Source organism: Ceratotherium simum, chromosome 25 (genome assembly GCF_057802395.1).
Source record: "Ceratotherium simum simum isolate JZ-2026a chromosome 25, ASM5780239v1, whole genome shotgun sequence".
Taxonomy (NCBI): domain Eukaryota; kingdom Metazoa; phylum Chordata; class Mammalia; order Perissodactyla; family Rhinocerotidae; genus Ceratotherium; species Ceratotherium simum.
In genome coordinates this window covers 31,966,105-31,988,939 of record NC_141924.1, presented here as the reverse complement: position 1 = coordinate 31,988,939, position 22,835 = coordinate 31,966,105, and the positions used below count along the sequence as shown (strand labels likewise).

The window sequence follows — 22,835 nt, the reverse complement described above, 5'->3', positions numbered from 1 at the left end:
AAAAGGGGGAGGGGGGTATAAAATGACCCTCTTGAAAAAGTTCCAAGGCGTTTTAATTTATATCATTACTGATTTTATATCACTTAAAAAGTCTATGATGACTATACAAATACGTGGCAACACCATGCTGTCAGAAGTGGCCATAGCTCCATCAATGGTTTCTAAAGTGTGGGCCTTAGGCCAACAAGCATCAACCTCACCTCTGAGCTTGTTAGAGATGCAAATTATCGGCCCCACCCGACCTAGTGAATCATAAACTCCAGGGAGAGGGCCCAGGAAACTGTTTTGACAGGCTCTCCAGGAGATTGTTACGCACATTAAAGTTGAGTAAGCCAGATGATAAGAAGTTTAGTATTTCCGGTTTCTAATCATTTAAAAAGAAAAGGAGCGACTTTTTTTTAAAGGTAAAATGTCTTTATTGTTTGAAGCATAAAAAAGAGTAAACAAAAGTCAGTATGACATTTCATTTCTTAGTCTTCTCAATGAGGTTATAAAAATACAATGCCACTTAGTCTTTATACACTCGTGAAAATGTCTACAAGTTCACACTTAGTATAAGATAAAAAGGCACTTAAAACACACAAGGAGATGATTTAAAAAAACCACCTCATAGATACAATTTGAAATTGCTTTAAGAAAAATTCCTAAATATAGACTCCGTCATAAATAGGACTTTATTTTTTCTTCTTTTCCAAAACGTAGACAGTATTTTCCTCATGTTACCTACAGACTGCCTTCTCCCACCTTCTTTGTTCTTGATATAGGTTAATAGAAAAGCAAGCTATAATTCCATCTGTTTTCCTTGAATTTAATCTCTTATTTTGTTTAAGATAAAATAAAATTCTTAATTTGTAACCAAGATCTTTTAGAATGCCTGGCTCATTTTCATTCTGTTCGAAATCACAATTCATTAAAAAAATTAGAAAGACAGTGATGCAAATGTTTTTTTTAAGTACTTATTATCCAGCGGCCCAAATCACCCTAAGCAACAGAATTTCTGAAGCATGAGAAAATAAATGTGTGTATATTTTTAAATGCGGCTGTTATATCGTTCTGGCTTTTGAGCACACTGAAATCACAGTAACGTAATCTTTGTAAACTGGGTAAAAGCCCACTGCCCTATGTCACATATGTGACGTCGCTAATTAAAATAAGTGTATCCTTGCTGTGGAAATTCTGTGGTTTGGGAATTGTTATAAGATCATCTTTTCAAGGCACTGATAAGAAAGGACACTTTTTTTTTTTTGAACTGAAAGAAATACCAGTCGGATCACTAACTCATTCTCTGCATACAGGATGCTGTTTTAGAGGTAAGTGAATTATTTCACCCCAAGGGTGTTGTTCACAAAAGAAATACATTAATTGCTTTGAGGAACTGCCTGAACATGGTCAATTTGAAATGATTTAACTACGAAATCCAGAGATGTGGTTACTTTCCTGGTAGGATTTGGACTATAAATGAAAACTGACATTTAAAATATTATGGGGGAAAATACAGAGCCACTTGAATGCTTATCACTTTATTACTGCAATCATAAATGGTAATGCTTTAAATCAGTTCTTGACATTGATTTGTGTGTTTAAATGAGTCCTGAATTATGCCTTTCCTGCCTTGTTCTGTGGCTCACCCTTTTAAGAAATGCCATGATAATGAGCGCACGGTCGTGTTGCATGAAGCGCCTCGTACTCCCTTCCTGAGTATACGTACACGTGTCATTTATTGTGCCTCTGCTCATTCTTCTCTATTCAGCTTTTCTGATGGAGAGCACTGAAAAGCTTTTGCTGATTTTCAAGGCAGTCTTTCAGCTTATCCTCTGTCAAAGTCAGTCGCTGCTCCAAGATTGAAACAGTCTGCAAAAAGGAGGACAAAATAATCAACGCCTGGTGACCCGGTGGTGAGGATGACCAACCGTGCTCTCTGCACAGGAGATCCTTCAGAGAACTGGCATGCCCGCCCTTTTGCCAGGAAGTTAGCTCAAAAATGAGCCCCGGAACTCGCTCTGCTTCTGGGCCCTACCACAGGGCAAAGCACTGTCAACCAGTTTGAGGGAAAAAAAAAAAAATGATGCATTTGAGGAAAAAGGAGTAAAAGATCAGGCCTCTGCAGACAATTCTTAAGTCTGATCTTCCAAAGCATCAATGCCAGGGAAGACGTGACATGAAGCATTCTAAGGGGTGCCACAAGCTACATGGGAGAAGGGGTGGTGGGGGAGTGGGGGCGGGGATGGGATGCCACGTGCCCAGCCCAGGTGCTACCTAAACGTCATCACTGGTCATTCTGTCACAATCAATCCATGATGAACCATACCTAACCCCAAACATCCCAAACTGTATACCCAGTTTACTTTGTAAATATCATGATTGCCACCAGTTCTCACACCCAGAAGGTGATAACAGCACCTCACAGAGGTGTTAGGAAACCTGAATGAAATAATGCATGTAAAATGCTGGAGCCTGGCACACACGACTTGATGAGTCTTAGCTACTCTAACTTCTATGGCTCATAAATGAGTATATGACTACACACACACACACACACACACCCCCCACACACACGAATGACTACTTTTAAATTTGGGAAATCTAATTTTTTGTGTTATTGTCAACTTCATCTTTGGCCTTTTATATCTTTTTAAAAATTTTTTATTATAAAATAAAACAAACTCGGGAAGCTGTACCAAACACATGTCACTTAATGAATTCTCATGAGAAAAACACCTTTATAACCAGCACCGAGATCAAGAACTAAAACTCTGCCAGCCACCCCAGAGTGCCTTCCACGTGCCTGCCAGAATCCCCACCCCTGCCCTCCTCCCACCGCAGCCACTCCCCTGACCATTATAAATCACTTCCTTGTGTTTCTTTATGGTTTTATCCTTCAGTCTTATCTTTCAAGATTTGATATGTCATTTAAAGTCTCCTAATCTACAGATTCCCATCCTCTCCCTTTCTTTTCTTTACAACGTGTCTGTTGACAGGCTCAGGCCATTCGACCCGCAGAGTTTCCACTAGTCTGGATTTCAGGATGGCATCCTCAGAGAGCAGTTCAGTCTGTCCTACCCTCGGTATTTTCAAAGGCTTGATTAGACTCAGTTAGATCCTGTAGTAAGACTATAAGTGGTGGTCTCTTCTTTCACTAGCAGACACATTAATAAGGTTTGGTCGTTTCTCTTTTCATAATCTTAGTAACTACTCAATGCCTAGATCTGTTAATTCTTGGGGATTGCAAATGATGATATTCTACTTCCATGATTTATTAGTTAGAATAATTTATAAATAAGAGACACTTCCCTCATCTACTGTCTGGTTCCACAGTTAGTAGAGTTCATAGAGAAAAGGCAGGATAAATGCTTGGTTATTTTGGTCAACAAGTTTCAAGATAATGAATTGATTCCCTATCATCCTCTGAAGGTAGTCAATTATTAAAAATGTCATAATTTAATAGCTTTTGTTTTCACATTTCATACTATAGATTATGACTAATTCAAAGTAATAATGATGCTGATAATATTTTCTACCATTTCTGGGCCAAGCATTTTACCAGATACTTGACTGATTTAACCTTGAATCGGGTGCAGAGCAGGAGAAACAGGCGGTGGAGCTGCAAGGGCAGAGCAGGCACAGCCTCACTGGGAGGCGCCCTGACGAGGCCTCAACGCCAGATGCGACGGTGCGGGTGAGCAAGTCTTGGCGATATGGGAAACAAGCCAACCAAAACTAAAGGTGGTGTGAAGCTGAGAGGAAAACCACCTTGAGAGGGAAGAAGTGTCTGACAGACACAGAGAAAGTCACCTCCAGCACAATACTGAAAAGCGAAAATTTTTGATTTTAATATGATTTTCATTGAACAAATCTTACAATGATTCCAAGTTCTCACATGACTCTTTCCTACAATCTGTCAGGACCCCAAATCCACAAACATGCCTCTTAACTCCAAAGGCCCTGAGATGTTATATAGAGGGTAAAAATATTCATTAATTAGTGGCTCTAAACCTTGGCTGTAAAACAGAATCATATGGGGTGCTTAAGAGACCAAAGCCAGGGTCTTATCCCAGACCAATTGAAATGGATTCTCTGGAGATGAGAACTGGACATCTGTACATTTAACTGCCCAGGTGATTATAACGCACAGCCAGGGCTGAGAAAAGAATTAGATGATTTCTATGCAAGAGCTGTTTCAACTTGAAATATTTGTTCTGGGAAAGTAATTGACATCTCTCTAGTTCACAGTATAGGCCTTTCATTCTGTATAACTTGTGACAATGTCCACTCTGACAAATATTAGTTTCCCCATTCTATATACCAAAGAGGAAAAACAGGATTCTTCAAAGGAAACAGTGAATCAGCAGAGCTGAAAGAAAAACCTCTGGTGTATCCATTTCAACACACCACTTAAATGACATCTCTATCTTCTGACCAAGAGTTGGAAAACCTTTGGCATATTAAGATCCATGGTATTCCTTCTTTGCAAAGGTAAATTGGCATCAAAGGACGAGGTAATATTCTAAAATGGGAATGCAAAAACCATCACCTGCAGAAGAACACAGCATCAACACAAGAAGCTTTGAAATGAGGGAGGTTATATATTGCACAGTGAGAATATCTTTGGACTCAAGAACTATAAACATTGCCAATATTTCATTCTAACCAGAAATGGTTAATCCCAATGCATTTTTCTTATGGCCATAAAATATTTCTTTGATAATGTCCTGATCTGAATATGATGCATCAAAAATTCTTAGGACAAGACATTACTGCCCAGAATCAAATACATTTATAGCATGGACTACCACCACTGTTCTTCACAGTCTCCACTGCTCCCTTCTAGACCCCGACACCAGATACAGCACTGTGTGTGTGTGTGTGTGTGTGTGTGTGTTTGCGCACGCGCGTGTGCATGGGCTCTGACCTTACTTCCACAAGATCTTGCTAGAGCAGCTCAGCAGAGCATGCCTTGTTATATTGCTTGCCGCCTCGAGCTTGCCTTGCTAAGAAAGAAAGCCTTACCCCTGCTCTACTGGTTCTACAACCTGCTTTAACCAGGATTGTTTTGTATATATTACCCTCGAGTGCGAAGCACGCCAACCCACCTGGGTCAAAACATTGAGCTGTTCCATAATATGCTCTAAAGCATCAGTCACAGCGAGCGGTATGCTTCTTTGGCTCTCAGAGGGGAGGTCGTTCATGTCTTCTGTTTTCTTTTTCAAGGTTGTTGGCGAACATTCTGATGTCATTAATGAGGGGTTCAAGAAATATCCACAGACCTCTTCACCCTTGTCTGGTAGAGTTCTAACTGTAGTTTCCGTTGTCTTTGACATCATAGAAAAGATAGGAAAGTTATATTTTCCAAACTTTAATTGATATATATAAAAATTTTCAATATTCCTCTTCTAAAAGCCCAGCTTTCGTCTAATTGTTTATCCTCAACTATAGGAAATTATGGAAATTACAATTATAAGCAGGAAATAAAGCTAGGAATGAATAAAGAAAATTCACAATTTTCCTTGATGTTTTTTTCAATGAAATACATTTTGTATGTACGTGTCTGAAGGATTAGGTGTTCTACCATTAAAAAGATTATTATATGCAGTCTAATTAATTAAATTTTAATTTAAAAATGAATATCACATCCATTAAGATGACTATTATTAAAAAAATGGAAAATAACAAGTGTTGGTGAGAATGTGGAGAAACTGGAACCCTCATGAATTCCTGGTAGGAAATATAAAATGAGGCAGCTGCTGTGGAAACAGTTTGGCTGTTTCTCAAAAAGTTAAACACAGAATTACCATATGATCTAGCAATTCCACTCCTAAGTATATTCCCAAAAGAACTGAAAGCAGGGACTTGAACAGATACTTGTACACCATTGTTCATAGCAGCATTATTCACAACAGCCCAAAGGTGGAAACAACCCAAGTATTCATCAACAGATAAATGTATAAACAAAATGTGTTATATAAATACAACAGAATATTATTTAGCCATAAAATGAATGGAATTCTGATACCTGCTACAACATGGATGAACCTTGAAAACCTTATGCTAAGTGAAATAAGTCAGAAACCAAAGAAAATATTGTACGATTCTACTAATGAGGTACCTTGAATAGACAAATTCATAGAGACAGAAATTAGAGTAGAGGTTTCTATTACGGGCTGGGAGGAGGGCGGATGTGGACCTATTGCCTAATGGGTACGGAGTTTGTCTTTGGAATGATGAAAAAGTTCTCAAAATAGCTAGTGGTGATGGTTACACAACACTGTGAATACTTAATGCCAGTGAATTATATACTTAAAAATGATTAAAAGGTAAATTTTATGTTATGTACATTTTACCACAATAAAATAAAAAGCAAAAGAACCCTCCAAACATATGGTAACAAAGAGTCTGAAAATAAAATTAAGAAAACAACTCCATTTGCAATAGCATCAATAAGAATAAAATACTTAGGAATAAATTTTAAAAAAGTACAAGACTTTCATACTGAAAACTACAAACCATCAATGAAAGAAACTAAAGAAGATCTAAATAAATGGAAACACATCCCATATCCTACGTGCATGGAACAGGAGACTCAATATTGTTAAGACAGCAATACTCCCCAAATTGATATATACAGATTCAATGCAATCTCTATCAAAATTCCAGCTACCTTTTTTTCAGAAATTGACAAGCTGATCTTAAAATTTACCTGGAAGTGCAAGGAACCCAGAATAGCCAAAATAATATTGAAGAAGAAAATTGGAGGACTCACACTTCCCCAATTCAAAATTCACTACAAAAACTACAGTAGTCAAGACAGTGTGGCACTGGCATAAAGACACACACAGAGATGAATGGAATAGAACTGAGAGTCAGAAATAAACCCTTCCACTTACGGTCAGTTGACTTTTGACAAGGTTGCCAAAACAATTTAATGGGGAAAGAATAGTTTTTTCCACAAATTGTACTGGGAAAACCAGGTATCTAAATTCAAAAGAATAGATTTGGGCCCCTACCTCACATCATATGCAAAATTAACTCAAAATGGATTACAGACTTAAATATAAGAGCTAAAACTGTAAAACCCTTAGAAAAAAACATAGGAGTAAATTTTCCTGACATTGGATTAGACAAAGATTTCTTAGATATAACATCAAAAGTACAAATGACAGGGGGCCGGCCCGGTGGCGCAAGCAGTTAAGTGCGCGCTCTGCTGCGGCGGCCCGGGTTTCGCCAGTTCAGATCCTGGGCGCACACCGACACACCGCTTGTCAAGCCATGCTGTGGTGGCGTCCCATATAAAGTGGAGGAAGATGGGCATGGATGTTAGCCCAGGGCCAGTCTTCCTCAGCAAAAAAAGAGGAGGATTTGCAGATGTTAGCCCAGGGCCAATCTTCCTCACAAAAAAATTTAAAAAGTACAAATGACAAAATAAATAAATAAATTGGACTTTATAAAAATTAAAAACTGTTGTGCTTCAAAAGATACCATCAAGAAAGTGGGAAAAAAAAACCCACGGAATGGGAGAAAATATTTGCAAATCATTTATTTGATAAGAGACTTGTATGAAGAACATATAAAGAACTCTCATAACTCAAAGATTAAAAGACAGATAACCCAAGCAAAAAAATGGGCAAAGAAGGCACCAGCCCAGTGGCTTAGCAGGTAAGGTCGAGCATTCCACTTCGGTGGTCTGGGGTTCGCAGGTTCAGATCCTGGGCGTGGACCGATGCACTGCTTATCAAGCCATGCTGTAGTGGCGTCCCATATAAAGTAGAGGAAGATGGGCATGGATGTTAGCCAAGGGCCAATCTTCCTCAGCAAAAAACAAGAGGAAGATTGGCAACAGATATTAGCTCAGGGCTAATCTTCCTCAAAAAAAAAAAAAAAAAGGTCAAAGGATTTGAATAGACATTTCTCCAAAGAAGATACACAAATGGCCAATAAGCAAGTAAAGAGATGCGCAACAACATTAGCCATCAGAGAAATGCAAATCAAAACCACAATGAGATACCATTTCATACCCACCAAGATGACTAATATAAAAAAGACAGACAATAACAAGTGTTGGCGAAGATGCACAGAAATTGGAACCCTCATACATTGCTAGTGGAATTGTAAAATAGTGCAGCCACTTGGGAAAACAGTTTGGTTGTTACTCAAAATGTTAAACATAGAATTACTGTATGACCCAGCAATTCTACTCCTTGGTATATATGCAAGAGAAAGTAAAACATACACCCACACAAAATTTGTACACTCATGTTATAGCAGCATTATTCATAATAGCAAAGAAAATGGAAACAACCCAAATGCATCCAAATGCTGTGGTAATGAATGGATAAACAAAATATGGTATATCCTTACAGTGGAATATTATTTACCCACAAAAAGGAATGAAGTACTGATACATGCTACAACATGTAGCATGAACCCTGAAAACATTAGACTAAGTTAAAGACGCCATACACAAAAGCCACATGTTGTATGATTCCATGTATATATAATGGTCAGAATAGACAAATATATGAAGACAGACTGAGATTAGTGGTTGCCAGGGGAAAGAAGAATGGGGAGAGATTGGTAATGGGTATGAAGGTGATGAAAACGTTCTACAATTCTTTTTGGAGTCATGAGATATTCTAAAATTAGATAGTGGTGATGGTTATACAACTTTGTGAATATACTAAAAATCATTAAACTGTACATTTTAAAGGGGTGCATTTTATAGTATGTGAATTATAGCTCATTAAAGCTAATAAAAAACAAACAAAAACCCAAATATACACATCACAGAAAGTTTTTTAAAATTTTAATCAACTTTACATTTCTGGTTATCACTGTGACATGAGAATTCCTGACACAGGTTATACCTCCGACATGGAAAGTATACTTCTAATGTTGATGATTATGATGATAGTGATGACAATTAGTACATTTAGAGCTTACTATGCACTTGGCATTGTTTCAAGTGCTTTACACACATTAACTGGTTTAATCCTCACAATAATCCTATCAGGTAGGTTCTACTGTTATTCCCATTTTACAAAGGAGGCATCAGAGATACCAAAAGATTAAATAACTTGCCCAAGGCCACACAGGTAGGAAAGATGTATGAGGCGTAACCAGTCATAACTCTAAGACATGCCACAGGCATGTCTTTGGGATCAAAGCCACTGTCTCCATGATCCTCCCAAGCATTTTTTAGGAAGATGAAAACTTTCAAGTTTTCCTCTGTCATAATCTTACCAATTCACCATTTGTTGAAAATAATAAAAACGAACTCAAAATCCACCATTCACAATTCAACTTAGTTTTTAAACATGTATAAAACACATCTTAGCCCTCCTACCATCTCTGACCTACCTATTCATGTTCTGAGCTAAGGGAACTGGGAAAATAATACACAGCACTTACCTACCTGGGTCCCCAGCTACCGGATGGTGGCAAAGACAAATGAAAGCAGTGTAAAGATGAGCATGGTATATACAAAGGATTCAACAAGAAGTCCTGTCTCACAATTGCAGTCTGCATTCCTGACTCCAGGCAGCCACCTCACTGAAGGGGGACAATGTACTGATGACCGTGCATAACCACCCTCACCCCAAAATAAATAATTCCTGCTCAAAGGACAGACTTTTTTTTTTTTAACATTGCTTCTGCTCTGCCTGCAATGGCCTTGTCTGCCTTCCTAGCGTGGCTGAATGCTTTTTGATCTCTAAATTTCAGCTTAATTGTGACATCTTCAAAGGAATAGTCCCTGACCACCCTAGTGAAGCTAGACTGCCAGTTCTCTAACCCGGCATCCTGATGTTTGCCTCAGCATCCTCTGGACTTAGCAGCAACTTGAATATTTTTGAATATGTTAACCACTTATATGCAGGTTATATTGCTGTTCTCACAGATGGAAACCAAACTCTCTACAACCAAGACAGTCTTTTTCACACGGATCACAACATACCTAAGTACATACACACATGGCTACAAATATCACTAGTCACACTGTAGTAACAGTTTCAGCCATGGGAAAAGACCTCAACCTAATTAACAAATCAGTCATTGAACTTGGTGGGGGAGGGGTGTTGCAGGCAGGGTGGTTAGTAAAGAAAGGGCAACAGGAAATGGACAAACAAAAGATTTAAGACCACAGACAGTCTAAGCAGTAAAAGATCTCAATACAGCCTTAATAATGGTTTTCTTGTTTGGGACCAGCAGAGAATACATTTCTATCATATGACATATGGAGATGAATAAAAAAGGGAAAAGTGTATGGGCAGAGAGAGGAAAAAGTACTAGATCTCCATCCCACAACATTAGCCAACTGACATGTCTGTCTTTCTGTTGCTCAAAGGTATGGGAACCTAGATATTAGCAGATTCCTTCCCACCAACCAACCCTGCCTTTGCGTCCTGTTCGTACAGGGAAAGCGTGAGCTGCACAGCTTGGGGTACTTTCAATGCGCTCATTCATAAAATTAAAAAAAAAACTGAGAAGGGAAAAAACATGTTTAAGATTCTGGGCTATTATGGGGCCGGCCCCGGGCGTGGCGGTTAAGTGCGTGCGCTCCGCTGCTGGCAGCCCGGGTTCAGATCCCGGATGCGCACTGACACACTGCTTGTCAGGCCATGCTGTGGCGGTGTCCCATATAAAGTGGAGGAAGATGGGCACGATGTTAGCTCAGGGCCAGTCTTCCTCAGCAAAACAAGGAGGATTAGCATGGATGTTAGCTCAGAGCTGATGTTCCTCACCAAAAAAAAAAAAAAAAGATTCTGGGCTATTAGAAGTCTAGCAAACGAGGCTGCAGTACCTGCTGCTCCCAGTACATTGAGGTCCTCTCTGATTTCAAAGTTGCTAATATTCATTCTTTCTTTAGATAAATGCTTACTGAGCACTGATATCATACTAAACATTGACCAGTGTTAAATGTAAGTACGATGTGACGCCTGTTCTCAAGGACTTTGTTTCGGTGAGAGAATTGAGATAGAGCAGGGCTGAGACCCCCCGCAGTGCCTGGCATATTGCTGGCACTGCAGCATGAACAAGAAACATAAGCAGATAAACGATCGTAAGACTGCAAATAAGAACAAGTGCTTCAGTAGTTCATAAAAGGAAGAATCGCACCATGGTCCCTTATCTCTTACTTTTATTGCTGACACTTGAAGGACAGTGAGGTAACAATCATTCATTCATTGATTCATTCAGCAAATGAAGGACTCCAATGGTACGCATTAAAGCTACAGCAAAGAACTAGTGAGATGTGGTACCTTCCTTCTTGGAGCTTACAGTTCTCCAAGGAACCACTTCATCCAAAAGGAGGGCAGGGCAATCACCACCCTGAAGTTCTCCTTGAATAAGCCATGGTTGCCATCTCAGAGATGGGAAATGCAGCCTCACCAAGGGCAAGAAGGAATCTGAGTGGCTGAGAGATCCTACGTCTATAGGTTAAAAGGCTCCACCTTCCATCTGAACATATAGAGTAAAAGATACAGAGTTGACTGATGCAAATAACCTTGATAGTCCTGAGTGCCAGATAGTGCTGTCACATTCTGGGGACAAATGACTCTTAACAGGTTGTTTAAATGCCATGGTTAATTTTAATGCATAATTTTTCATTTGTCACTTACATTAGAGAATGAATTATTTTAATGCATCAATAGGAAGTGAAAATTGTGGCATTTGCAAGCAAAATTCTTATCAGGAAATTAACCATTCAACCATGTAATCAAGGTTCACACATCTAAACTATGACTATTTATATAATCAACAATGGAACATTCAGGATACTGTGGCACTCAAATTACGTACAAAAGTTCATACATTATATTTATTCCCTTTCCTCCTCTTCTCTTCTCTCCTCCTTTTACCATCCTCCCACCCACCCACTGTCTGGCTGGCAAGTCAGGACTAATCACTAGCGCCAATTCACTCTCAGAAGGCTTTGCTCATGCCATCAGTAGAGTATTAATCACTTCTTGTTATTTGTGTTTACGTGTCTATATACCCTACTAGATTATGAGGGATACTCTCTTGAGGGTAGGAGCCATAATGCTATCATCTTTTTTTCTCAGCTGCCCAGCATAATGCATAAGACACAGACAGGGCTCAACATTTGCTGAACCAAATTCAATTGACTGTCCTACATCAACTGAGCCATCCACACAACATAAATATTAATAATTCGACAGTATTTGGAGAGGTAAATCCCAAGGTTAAGCCAATGCCATTCCCTACTAAAAATGCCCATCTTAAATGCCTGCTCAGATACACAACGAGGGAGCAATGCAAGTATTTATCACTTAACTGCAGATCATGTCTTGACTTTTATCCCCCAAAAGCATATTTGATGGTTTCTAGTGGCAAAGCATAAGGGTTTCCCGACAAATATGAATGCAAAAGTAGGCATTTCACATGTAAAGATAATCAGTGGCTTGAACTTCAGATATATCCTTAATAAATTGGTTAAAATAAGTCAGTTTTGCTTATAACTAACATTTTTAGTATTGGTTTAATTCTGTAAGTGGAGAACAAAATGGACAAAAGTCAGAAAAGTCTATCCAAAAGTGGTCTTGACCTCTCCAGCTAAAGTGACTTTCCCATCGTTGAAGGTTCCAAAATAGACTTGGGATGGTCACTTGTCAGGGAAATGGTGAGAAATACACAAACATCAGATCAGGAAATTCAACTGTGAATGCCCTTTCGAGTCCTCTCCATTCCTGACATTCTGAGATTTTTAAATCACTCTACACACACACACACACACACACACACTCTCTCTCTCTTATAAAATGCCTGCCTGAAATAGATTAGGAAAACAAACAAACAAAAAATATCTTTTGCCTGGACAAAAACAAAAGCAAATATTATTTTTCAAAGAAATAATGGATCATTTATTTTCAATGATACCATTTAGAATAGGGATTAGAAACTTCAATAACCTCTCTATGGAATCTAAAGTAATGACACCATTCATTCAAAATAATTATTTTATTTAGCACCTATGTGCCAGGAAAATGCTAGGTGCTGGAGATACAGAAGTGCATTAGTTTTCTACCTCTGCTTTAACAAATTACCACCAGTTTAGTGGCTTAAAATAACATACATTTGGGGCTGGCCCGATGGTGTAGCGGTTAACTTTGCACGCTCCGCTTTGGCGGCCCGGGGTTCCCGCATTCGGATCCCGGGCGTGGACCAACGCACCACTTATCAAGCCATGCTGTGGCGGTATCCTATATAAAGTAGAGGAAGATAAGTATGGATGTTAGCCCCAGGCCCAATCTTCCTCAGCAAAAAGAGGAGGATTGGCAGCAGATGTTAGCTCAGGGCTAATCTTCCTCACACACACACACACACACACACACACACAAAATGAATCCCACACATCTATTATCTTAAAAGTTCTGGAGGTCAGAAGTCCAAAATAGGCTTTATGGGGCTAAAATCTGTCAGCAGACTGCGTTCATTCTGGAGGCTCTAGGGGAGAATGTGTTCCTTGCCCATTCCAGCTTCTAGGGGCTGCCCACATTCCTTGGCTCATGACCACATCACTCCAATCTCTGATTCCACTGTATATCTCCTTCTCTAATTCCCCTTCCTCCCTCTTTCCCTTATCAGGATCCTTGTGATTGCATTGGGCCCACCTGGATAATCCAGGATAATTTCCCCATCTCAAAATCCTCAATTTAATCACATTTGCAAAATCCCTTTTGCCACATAAGGAAACATATTCACAGATTCTGGGGATGAGGATACAGACATCTTTACAGGACCATTATGCTGCCTACTACAAGGAATGAATAAACAAGAGACCCTGCTGACATGGGGTTATACTCCAGTGGGTGAAGTAAGGAAATAAATATATAGATATGTGATGTAATGTCAGGTAGTGACAAGGGTTATGAAAAAACATAAAGCTGGGTAAGGTGCTACATTACGATCTAGCTACATTGACGACGCATTTTTTTAATGGGGGAAGGGCAGAGAATAAATTTTGGGCATGTTAAGTTTGAGATGCCTATTAGACTTCCAAAGGGAAAAGTCACGAATGCAATTGGAAATATATGATTCCAGATTTCTGTGGCGAGGTTGCGGCTAAAGGCATAAATATTGGAGTTATCAGCATATATACATGTTTAGTGATTTTTACAAAGGATACAAATGAACAGCCAGATGAAGAGGTACACAGGATGAGGTCTGGAAGGGTCCCAAGCGCAGGAGCTTCTGTTCCCCTCAAGTAGGGTGTTCGGCATATAAAAATTTACAGCCATAGGTCTATGATCACTCAGCAAGGAGCCAAACGAGAAGAACTGCAAAGACTTTAGAAGGTGGGAAGAGATGGAGCAGGAAAGGTGACTAGTGGCTCGTGGGGTAGGAAGGGTAGTGGCCCAGAAGCCAAGTGAGGAAAGAGTTTCAAAGAGAAGGGAGTGACCCCCAGGACCGAATGCTGCAGAAAGGCTGCTTCAGGTGATCACTGGGACCTTGACATGAACGGACTGGCGGGGATGAAAGCATAACTGGAGTGATCTCAGAAGAGTGCAAAGTGAAGAAATGAGGACTGAATATAGGCCACTCTTTTGAGGAGTTTTGCTATAAAGGGGAGCAGAGCAATGAGACAAGAGCTAAAACGGGTTGAGGGGTCAAATGGTTTTCATTTTTAAAGATGGGAAATACATTACAAACGTGTGCTAATGGAAAAGATGGAGTGAAAAGAGCACACTGATGTCACAGGACAGTGAGGGGATAACTACTGGGTAAATGGGTTGGCCAGGCAGTCCTGAGTGCCCCTGGAGCTTTGTATAAATAGATTTAAGGTGAGATCAGACAGCATGGCTATCTAGTCCATTCAGGTGCTTGGGTGTAGGTGTAGAGTATGCAGAGAAATAGATTTAACCAGGTTGAAGTTTTTTAGGGTGAGTACAACAGAGGGAGAAGGAGCAGGATCACGGCTGTAATGACGGACTGCAGAATCCCAGCCAGGTGAAGGAGAAAGATAAAGGGAGTGGGCAGTGAAAAGGCAGGAGGCTCATGGACTGGAGGCCTTCTGGGGTTGAGGAATCATCAAAATTGGAGGACTAGAGGGAAGTGGGGGCCAAAGAGTGGGAGGCTTTACACTGAGTTTCCCACCAGCACAAAGGATTCAGACAGTCACTGAGTTCATCTGAGAATCCTGACAGAGAGAGGACGACTGTCTTTCAGAGGGTGACTCAGAGCGTTGCGCTATCTTCGGTTCTTTCTTTGAGATCAGAAGCCAGTGATAACCAAGGAGTAGACTGACTAATCAGGGAAACAGAAAAAGGAGCTACAGAGTCACCCATGTGGGGTTGTCCAGGACCACAACACAGGGTTCATTCTCAATTTCCAAAATTCTTAGGAAGAAAAGGCTGTTGATTCTGAAGGAGAGAACCACATCTCTTCTATCTTATATATCAGCACAGTATTCAGTATATCCTTGTAAAAACATACCCACCTGATCAAGTCTGATCGATTTAAAAGTATTTCTAGAATAAAATCAGAGAATGTCATGTGAAATCTATTTATCCCAAACTAAAGTCGCTGAGCTGAGAAAGCCATCTGTTTGTCCCTTGGGAGAAATCATACAACTTTTTCTCAAAGTGAGAGCCTTCAGGCTTTGGGAATAAGGTTTACAGAAGGCTTTGATTTTTCTTCTTTAAACCAAATTGGAAATTTCATTTTTGTCAGAAGACTTGAAAGACATCCCTATACACCTATCAACTAGAATATCTGAATGATTAATTCAGTCTCCTTGGAAAAGACAGCTGAGGCCATAAATCTACTGTCTGGCTTTGTCTTTAATCTTTATTCTCATCTCTAGAGAAGCTTATTAATTTTGAAGCCATGAATGGGTAGAATACAACTAGGACAAATAAAATCTGCAGAAAAATTTCCTTCTATGTTTCACTTGTTACACGATTAGGTAAACACAAACTATGAATTCCTTAAAGGAAGATCTGTCTCCTCATGCCCTCTGCTGAGTCTAGAATAGTGCACTGCACCAGACAAATCTCAATTAATGTTAAAGTACTGACCAGAATTATCTGAGGGGTGGGGGAGCAGGTAGCCAGTGAAACAGAATTAATGCTCTCTCTTCTGAGTTAATATTAAACTAAAAAGGCTACAGGTATATGTTAATCTCAGTATTCTAGACAAATAACACCACCAATAAAACTCTATAAACTCAAAAAGGAAAAGAAGTAGCCACTACATTTTTTGTGACTCCTGCTATTACACCTTAAAGCACTTCAGAGTAAGGGATTCATTCTTATTATCTCTTTCATATAGAATTCAATAAGAATAATTTATGCAGCATGCTGAAGTGACTAGGGCAGAAATAAATCACTATTTAGTTCTTCTTCACTCCTTTTTTTTTTTAAAAGGTATGTGTGTGGTGGGGAGAATCTAAATTCCGAGGCAGGAAATAGTTTATAGTATACAATGATGTATTTTTTAAAAATATATTTTATATCCAAACAGGTATTACATCTTGGAAAAAAGGGAAGTTTGACTTGGAACGCCACATTTGGTTCAGTTTCACCCACATCATGTCTCAGAAAAGCCATCTGTTCACCCTTCAGGAAGCTGCCCCTTCTTTGCATGCACAACAGCAGTCAAGTGAGATTAATATATGAGTGGATAAGAAATGCAGCCTCACTGCACACTAACATTTCTGAATGAATCAGGAATCCTTCTCTTCTTATCTAACTAATAATCACCGGTTTTTTTCAAGGCCCAACTGTGCTTTAAAAAATTCAAACAAAGGTATAAAGGATAAGAAACCAACACTCTCCCCCCACCTGAAGAAATAAAGTGTACCCTTTTCTGATCTATCTCCCTCACCTTCCCTCTGAAAGGACACCACCATCTTGAATACGGTGCTCATCATTCCAGTCTCTGTGCCTTTACTTTTATCATATGTAGACATCCCTAAACAATAGTATTGTTTTGGCTATAATACTATTTTACTATAATAAAATAATACAGTTATTTTACTTTAATAAAATAGCATTATATTAGACCCTTTTGGTATTTTCTGTTAACAATATTGTTAGATTTGTCCATGGTGACGCAAGTAAGTCTAGTTCACTTATTTTCACTGCCAAATAATATTCCATTGATGGACTATTCCACAATTTATGTGTCCTTTCCACTGGTAACCAGCACTGAATGCCACAGCGAGAGTTTTTCTGGAGTGGAACAGTTAACTCCTAGTTTTACCTGATATTGTCCAAAATGGTGGAATCAACTTACTCTTCTACGAGCAGAAGAAACTCTCCCTTTTTTCTATGAAGTCAACAATATTTGATTGTTAGATGTTTTAAATTTTGCCAAAATTATGAGCAGGAAATAGTCATCTCCTGGTTTTTATTTCAGTGTGCATTTTCGCGCTTACTGGTAACTTGAGCATATTTCATGTCTTTACTAACCATTCTTTTGCAAATCACCTGTTTAAATCCTTAAGTCCTTTAAATCTACTTTTTAATTGGTCTACTTCTCTTTTTTCTAATTTATATTTAAGAGTTCTTCATATATTCTGGATACCAATACTTTGTTGTTTATATGTGTAATATATCTCCTACTCTGTGGTTTGTCTTAACTTTTATGTTCTTTTTTTTTTATTTACACAAGTTTTTGTTTTAAATATAGTTAAATTTATCAACCTTTTTTCCTTTATGAGTTGAGCATTTTATACTTTGTTTAAGCAATCCTTGCCTACCCAGAATGCATAAATATATTCTTCTGTTTTCTTTTAGAAGTTTTAAAGTACTGTTTTTCACATTTAAGCCTTTAACCCATCTGGTATTGATTTTGTTTGTGGTTAAAAGTAAGAACACAATTTTATTTTTTTCCATACAGCTGGTTGTCCCAGCAACATTTATTACAGCCCATTTCGTGACTAGTCCGTCTTCATGGGTCTGCAAAGCCAGGCCTTCCACACACCAACCCTCTACATGTTCGTGGGTCTGTTTCTGTGCTCTCCGTCGTGGACGCTACGTCTCTCCCTGTACCGATACTACACTTAGGTCTTAACGAGTCTCTAAACCGCAGATTTCTTCAAAATCGTCCTGGCTTTTCTCGGCTGTTTGCTCTTCCACATAAGCTTTAACATCAACTCTTTACGTTTCATGAAAAATCTCACTGGGGTGTTTATTGGAATTGCCTTGAATTTACAGATTTATTCAGGGAGAACTAACATCTTTAGGACATTGAGCCTCCCTGTCTATAAACATGGTATTCCCAAAACCATCGAATATTTTATAAATGTCATGTTTTCCTCACATGGAGGCCACTCTAGTATTCTCTGCATCATTTCCATTTTAGTGTCTGTGCTGTAAAAGCACACACACACCCAACACTTTGCTATCATAATAACGTATACAGAAAGCCAACCACATCAACAAGTCAAATTATGTCTCAAATAACCACCCTCATTATTTTTATGAAACGTACAATCACCACAGAATCAGAAGCGTTATTTAGAATACATTTTTGAAAACTTATTTCCTGGCTTGCTTATCCTCTGAGATAAATAATGCCATTCCCTGGCCTTTCTTACAGGCTCTATTTTCTGTTCCTCAAAACTCTTCAAGTGCCAAATTCAACAGAAGTGAGCTGTGTGTTAAAAGTCATGAGGTAATTTTTTTAAATTGTACACACAAAGTAAATCATGCTTTGCTCACTTGAATAGTACTTCAGCTTCCTTACTGTATTTGTTTTAACGCTACGAAGAGGCGATTTCAAGGCAGGAATTCATCCAATCATTTAACAAAGCTACATTCAGAAAACTGGCAAGCTTTACAGAACATCGTTTAGAGGGCAAATATTATATTTATTTATTGTTCTACTCACCATCTAGGATAATGTGAACATTCTAGTACTATCAATGATAACTGTGATTATAACAGTAATGTATATTCACAGCTAGGTATTGAGAACCACCCTTCTATTTATTATTCATTAAATCATTCAAAAAACAGAGAGTAAAAGCTTTCTATGTGGACTCTGTACACAGTGTACATTATATTAATGGACTTTAATTTGCATTTGCAAAATAATGAAGTCTTTTTTCATCCTCCCCAAATAGATGCAATTTGCCCCTCCTCTAAATCTCTATAAAAATTCAATTTTGCTTCTTAAGGCAATTACTAATTTTTCCTTGCATTTCTGCTATTTGTGTTATATCATATAATTATTTATGCTATCATATAATATGGTGGCTCTATGAATGGGACATCAAGTCACACAGACTTGGGTTTAATCCTGTCTCTTCTGTGTATTAACTGTGTGACCTTGGACAAATCACTTGATCTCTCTAAGTTTTAGTTTCCTCATCGGGAAAATAATACTGGACTATATTATAAGGTTGTTGTGAGAATATAAGAATTAATCTATAGTTTGTATTCAATTACCTGTCATCGTCAATATCATATCATGTCCTCCCCTAACTCCACAAAAATCTAAATTGCACCTTTCTAGAAGGCAAAAGTCATAGCTTACCTCTTTTGGACAGTAGGTAACATGCTGAGTACCTCCATGTGTAAGGCACATGTAATGTAATTAATAAAATTTGTTGAATAAAAGATATTTCTCTATCCCTTATATTTCAAGGTTTCTTTTTAATTCTCCTATCTATATGTCTAGTTTCTCAAATCAAATAATAAGCTATTTGGGGCTGGCCTGGTGGTGTAGTGCTTGGGTTCATGTGCTGTGCTTCGGCGGCCCAGGATTCGCAGGTTCGGATCCTACGCGTGGACCTACGCACTGCTCATCAAGCCATGCTGTGGTGGCGTCCCACATATAGAATAGAGGAAGACTGGCAAAGATGTTGGCTCAGGGCTAATCTTCCTCAGCAAAAAGAGGAAGATTGGCAATGGATGTTCGTTCAGGGCCAGTATTCCTCATACACACACACAAATAATAATAAGCTATTTAAGGGCAGGTGGCAGTTCAATAAATAAATGAGTGAGCCATACTAAATAAATGTTAACTGAATAGTAAATGAATAAAGTATATGCTGAATATACATTTAAAATGAAATCACTGTTAATAAAACCAAAACAAAACATTAAGACATTTCCAGATGTAATTTTACAAAGAAAAATAGGTTCCTGTTTTCAGGCAGCTGTCTGAAAAATGTATATAATACTTTTTAAATTTTTTTCCAAAAATTCAACAAAGTAAATTTTACAGAGTTAATTGGCTTTATTAAATGATTCATGAGTTACGGAGCATCCCATCTAGCAAGTAGAGAGGAGCTCCTATAATGCTTTTTAAAAATACTTAGCAGACAAAGATCTAACATCTATTTAAAAATTCTGGTCCCATCATTTTAATGGATTAAAAATGGTTTCCTAACAATAATACAGGAAGCCAACTAACATCAAACATTTAAATCTATGAATCTCATCTAAAATATTTAACCCTGAAGAAGATTCTATAACTGGACATTGAAAAATTATGGCATAAAATCTCCAGGAAGAATGGCTTATGAGTAGAATATCAGTAACAAATACTTCATTATAAATAATTGAAAATAAGATGCTATAATAACAGTATACCGTTTGATAGAGATACTATATTTTTCTTTCCTACATTTTTGTGTGTAGAAAGGTGTGGGTGTTTTCCTTCTTTCTTATTTTGCTGGTGGAAGAAATTCAGAAACCAAAGACAATAAAAATAATGACTTTATAAAGAATGATTTTCTTTTTTTTTTACTAATTATCATGGCGAAAAAATAGTCCAGGAGAACTAACATTCAAATACTACTATAAAATTCAAAAATAGTTTTCACAGATGCCATGAGTTAAAGAGAATATGAACTAGATTCTATAGCTTTGTAAAAAGAGTGGTTAAGAATCATGAAAATTTATCTACACACACACACACAGAGTTGAGTAAGCAGGAAGTTTTTAAAGAGGAAGCTATGACACCACTAAAGCAAGTCACTACTTACAGCCATTAAACGTAACCAGTTTTGTCTGCTTCACATTTCAGTCACAGTGTTTACTAAATAGCCAGCATCATTCAAATAAAAGTCTTCAATGATCCCTCCTGACGAATGAGATGAGATTAATGCCAATCAACTGTTTATCATAATCATGACCATATTTATTACGGAGATGCAGTTTAGGGACCATCCCGAGGAACCTCGTGGCTTGATCAATCAATTAAAGATGCTCGAATCTGTATTTCTGGACTAGATGCTACATACCCAAGCCCCGACTCTTTCCTCTCTTGGTAAACAGTGCCATTATCTACTCAGCAGCCCCAAGTTTGGGAGATATTCTAGACTCCTCACTCTCCTCCCATGTCTTATCTGTAAACAGAACTTTTTAACTCTTTCTCTTCAATATCTCATGGATCAGTCTCCTCTTCTTCACTCCCAATGCTACTGCTCTAGATCAGGCACTCCTCACTTCGCGTCTGGATGACTACTGCAACTCCCTCCTTACTTTCCACGCCTCCAGTCTCACCTCGCTCCAATCCCTCCTTTATCACCTTTCCAGACTAACTGTTCTGAAACTCAAATTTGCTCTTGTCACTCTCCTGCTTAAAATCCTTCACCAGTCCTTCTAAAATTCTTAAGGTGAATTCAAACACCTTCAAATGGCATTCACGGTCGTTCATGATCCAGCTTCATCTTTTCCCTCCTGCCTCAACTCTTGCAATCCCTCAACCCTATCCAATGCTGCAGCCAACCAGAAATGTCCACAGGCCCCTGAATTCACCCTGCTCTCTCTCAAGCCTTCTTGCCTTTGCACATGCTGAGCTGTGTCCTTGTTCCCCTATTACCAGGCAAATTCTTAAAGAATCAATTCAAGTATCAACCCCTTCTGGGAAGTTATCTCTGAATAATTTTTCTGTCCCCTGTCCTAATTTTCTCATGTGCGCGTGTGCGTGCGCACACACACACTCACACACACTTCCTATTAAATCACTCCACAGATGCACTCTCATAGCAGTGTAGGTATATATTACTATTATTGGACTTAGTCTTTCATCTGTACATTTTCACTGCTTGGTAAGCAGATACTCAGCAAACGTATTGAATCAAACAAAGAATAATCTATTATAGCTGTCTCTTTTGCTCACCCCTCCCCCTCTACTCACTGTTCAACCCATTTCATACTGGCTTGCACCTGGATTACTCTATCAAAAAAGCTTTCCAAAAAGTAACCAAAAATCTTTGCTAAATTCATCAAACATTTTCCAATCCCTCTCTTGGCTTTTAGCAATGTTGACTACTCCCATCCTCTTGAAAGACGCCTCACTTGGCTGCCATGACATCACATTCTCCCACCCCATCCCTGGGCTCCAGCCCTCTTTTCAGTCCCTAGTACACAGCAAGCTCCGCATAAGACACAGTCTTTGCATACACAGTTCCCTCTCCCTAGAACACCCCAGAATGCCTAATCCTCTCACCTTAACTCCTACTGAAGCTTTAGATCAGCACTTCTCAAACTTCAATGTACACACAAATCACCTGGGGATCTTATTAAAATGCAGAGACTGGGGGCCAGCCCAGGGGCGTAGTGGTTGAGTTCGGTGCTCTGCTCCCGCGGCTGGGGTTTGCAGGTTTGGATCCCAGGTGCGGAAAGACGCACCACTTATCAAGCCATGCTGTGGCGGAGTCCCATATAAAATAGAGGAAAATGAGCACAGATGTTAGCCCAGAGCCAATCTTCCCCAGCAAAAAGAGGAGGATTGGCAAGGGATGTTAGTTTAGGGTTAATCTTCCTCACACAAAAAAAATGCAGAGTATGAGTCAGTGAGTCTGGGCGGGACCTGAGAATCTGCATTTCTAAAAAGCCCCCAGGTGATGCTGAAGCAACCCATTC

The 22,835-nt window shown here is 38.8% G+C and overlaps 1 protein-coding gene across 2 annotated transcripts in view; it reads right to left on the bottom strand.

The window, feature by feature from the left end:
- Positions 1-392: 392 nt before the first annotated feature.
- Positions 393-22,835, bottom strand: part of POC1B (POC1 centriolar protein B) — a 94,298-nt gene continuing 71,855 nt past the window's right edge. Inside the window, exons 11-12 of one of the 2 annotated variants that reach the window (XM_004417936.2) lie at positions 5,091-5,309; positions 393-1,851 (exon numbers count right to left, since the gene is read on the bottom strand). In XM_004417936.2, the coding sequence (XP_004417993.1) occupies positions 1,747-1,851; positions 5,091-5,309 (324 nt within the window). In that variant the 3' untranslated portion in view covers positions 393-1,746. The remainder of the gene's footprint in view (positions 1,852-5,090; positions 5,310-22,835) is intronic. The other variant, XM_087449119.1, reaches the window with a different exon arrangement.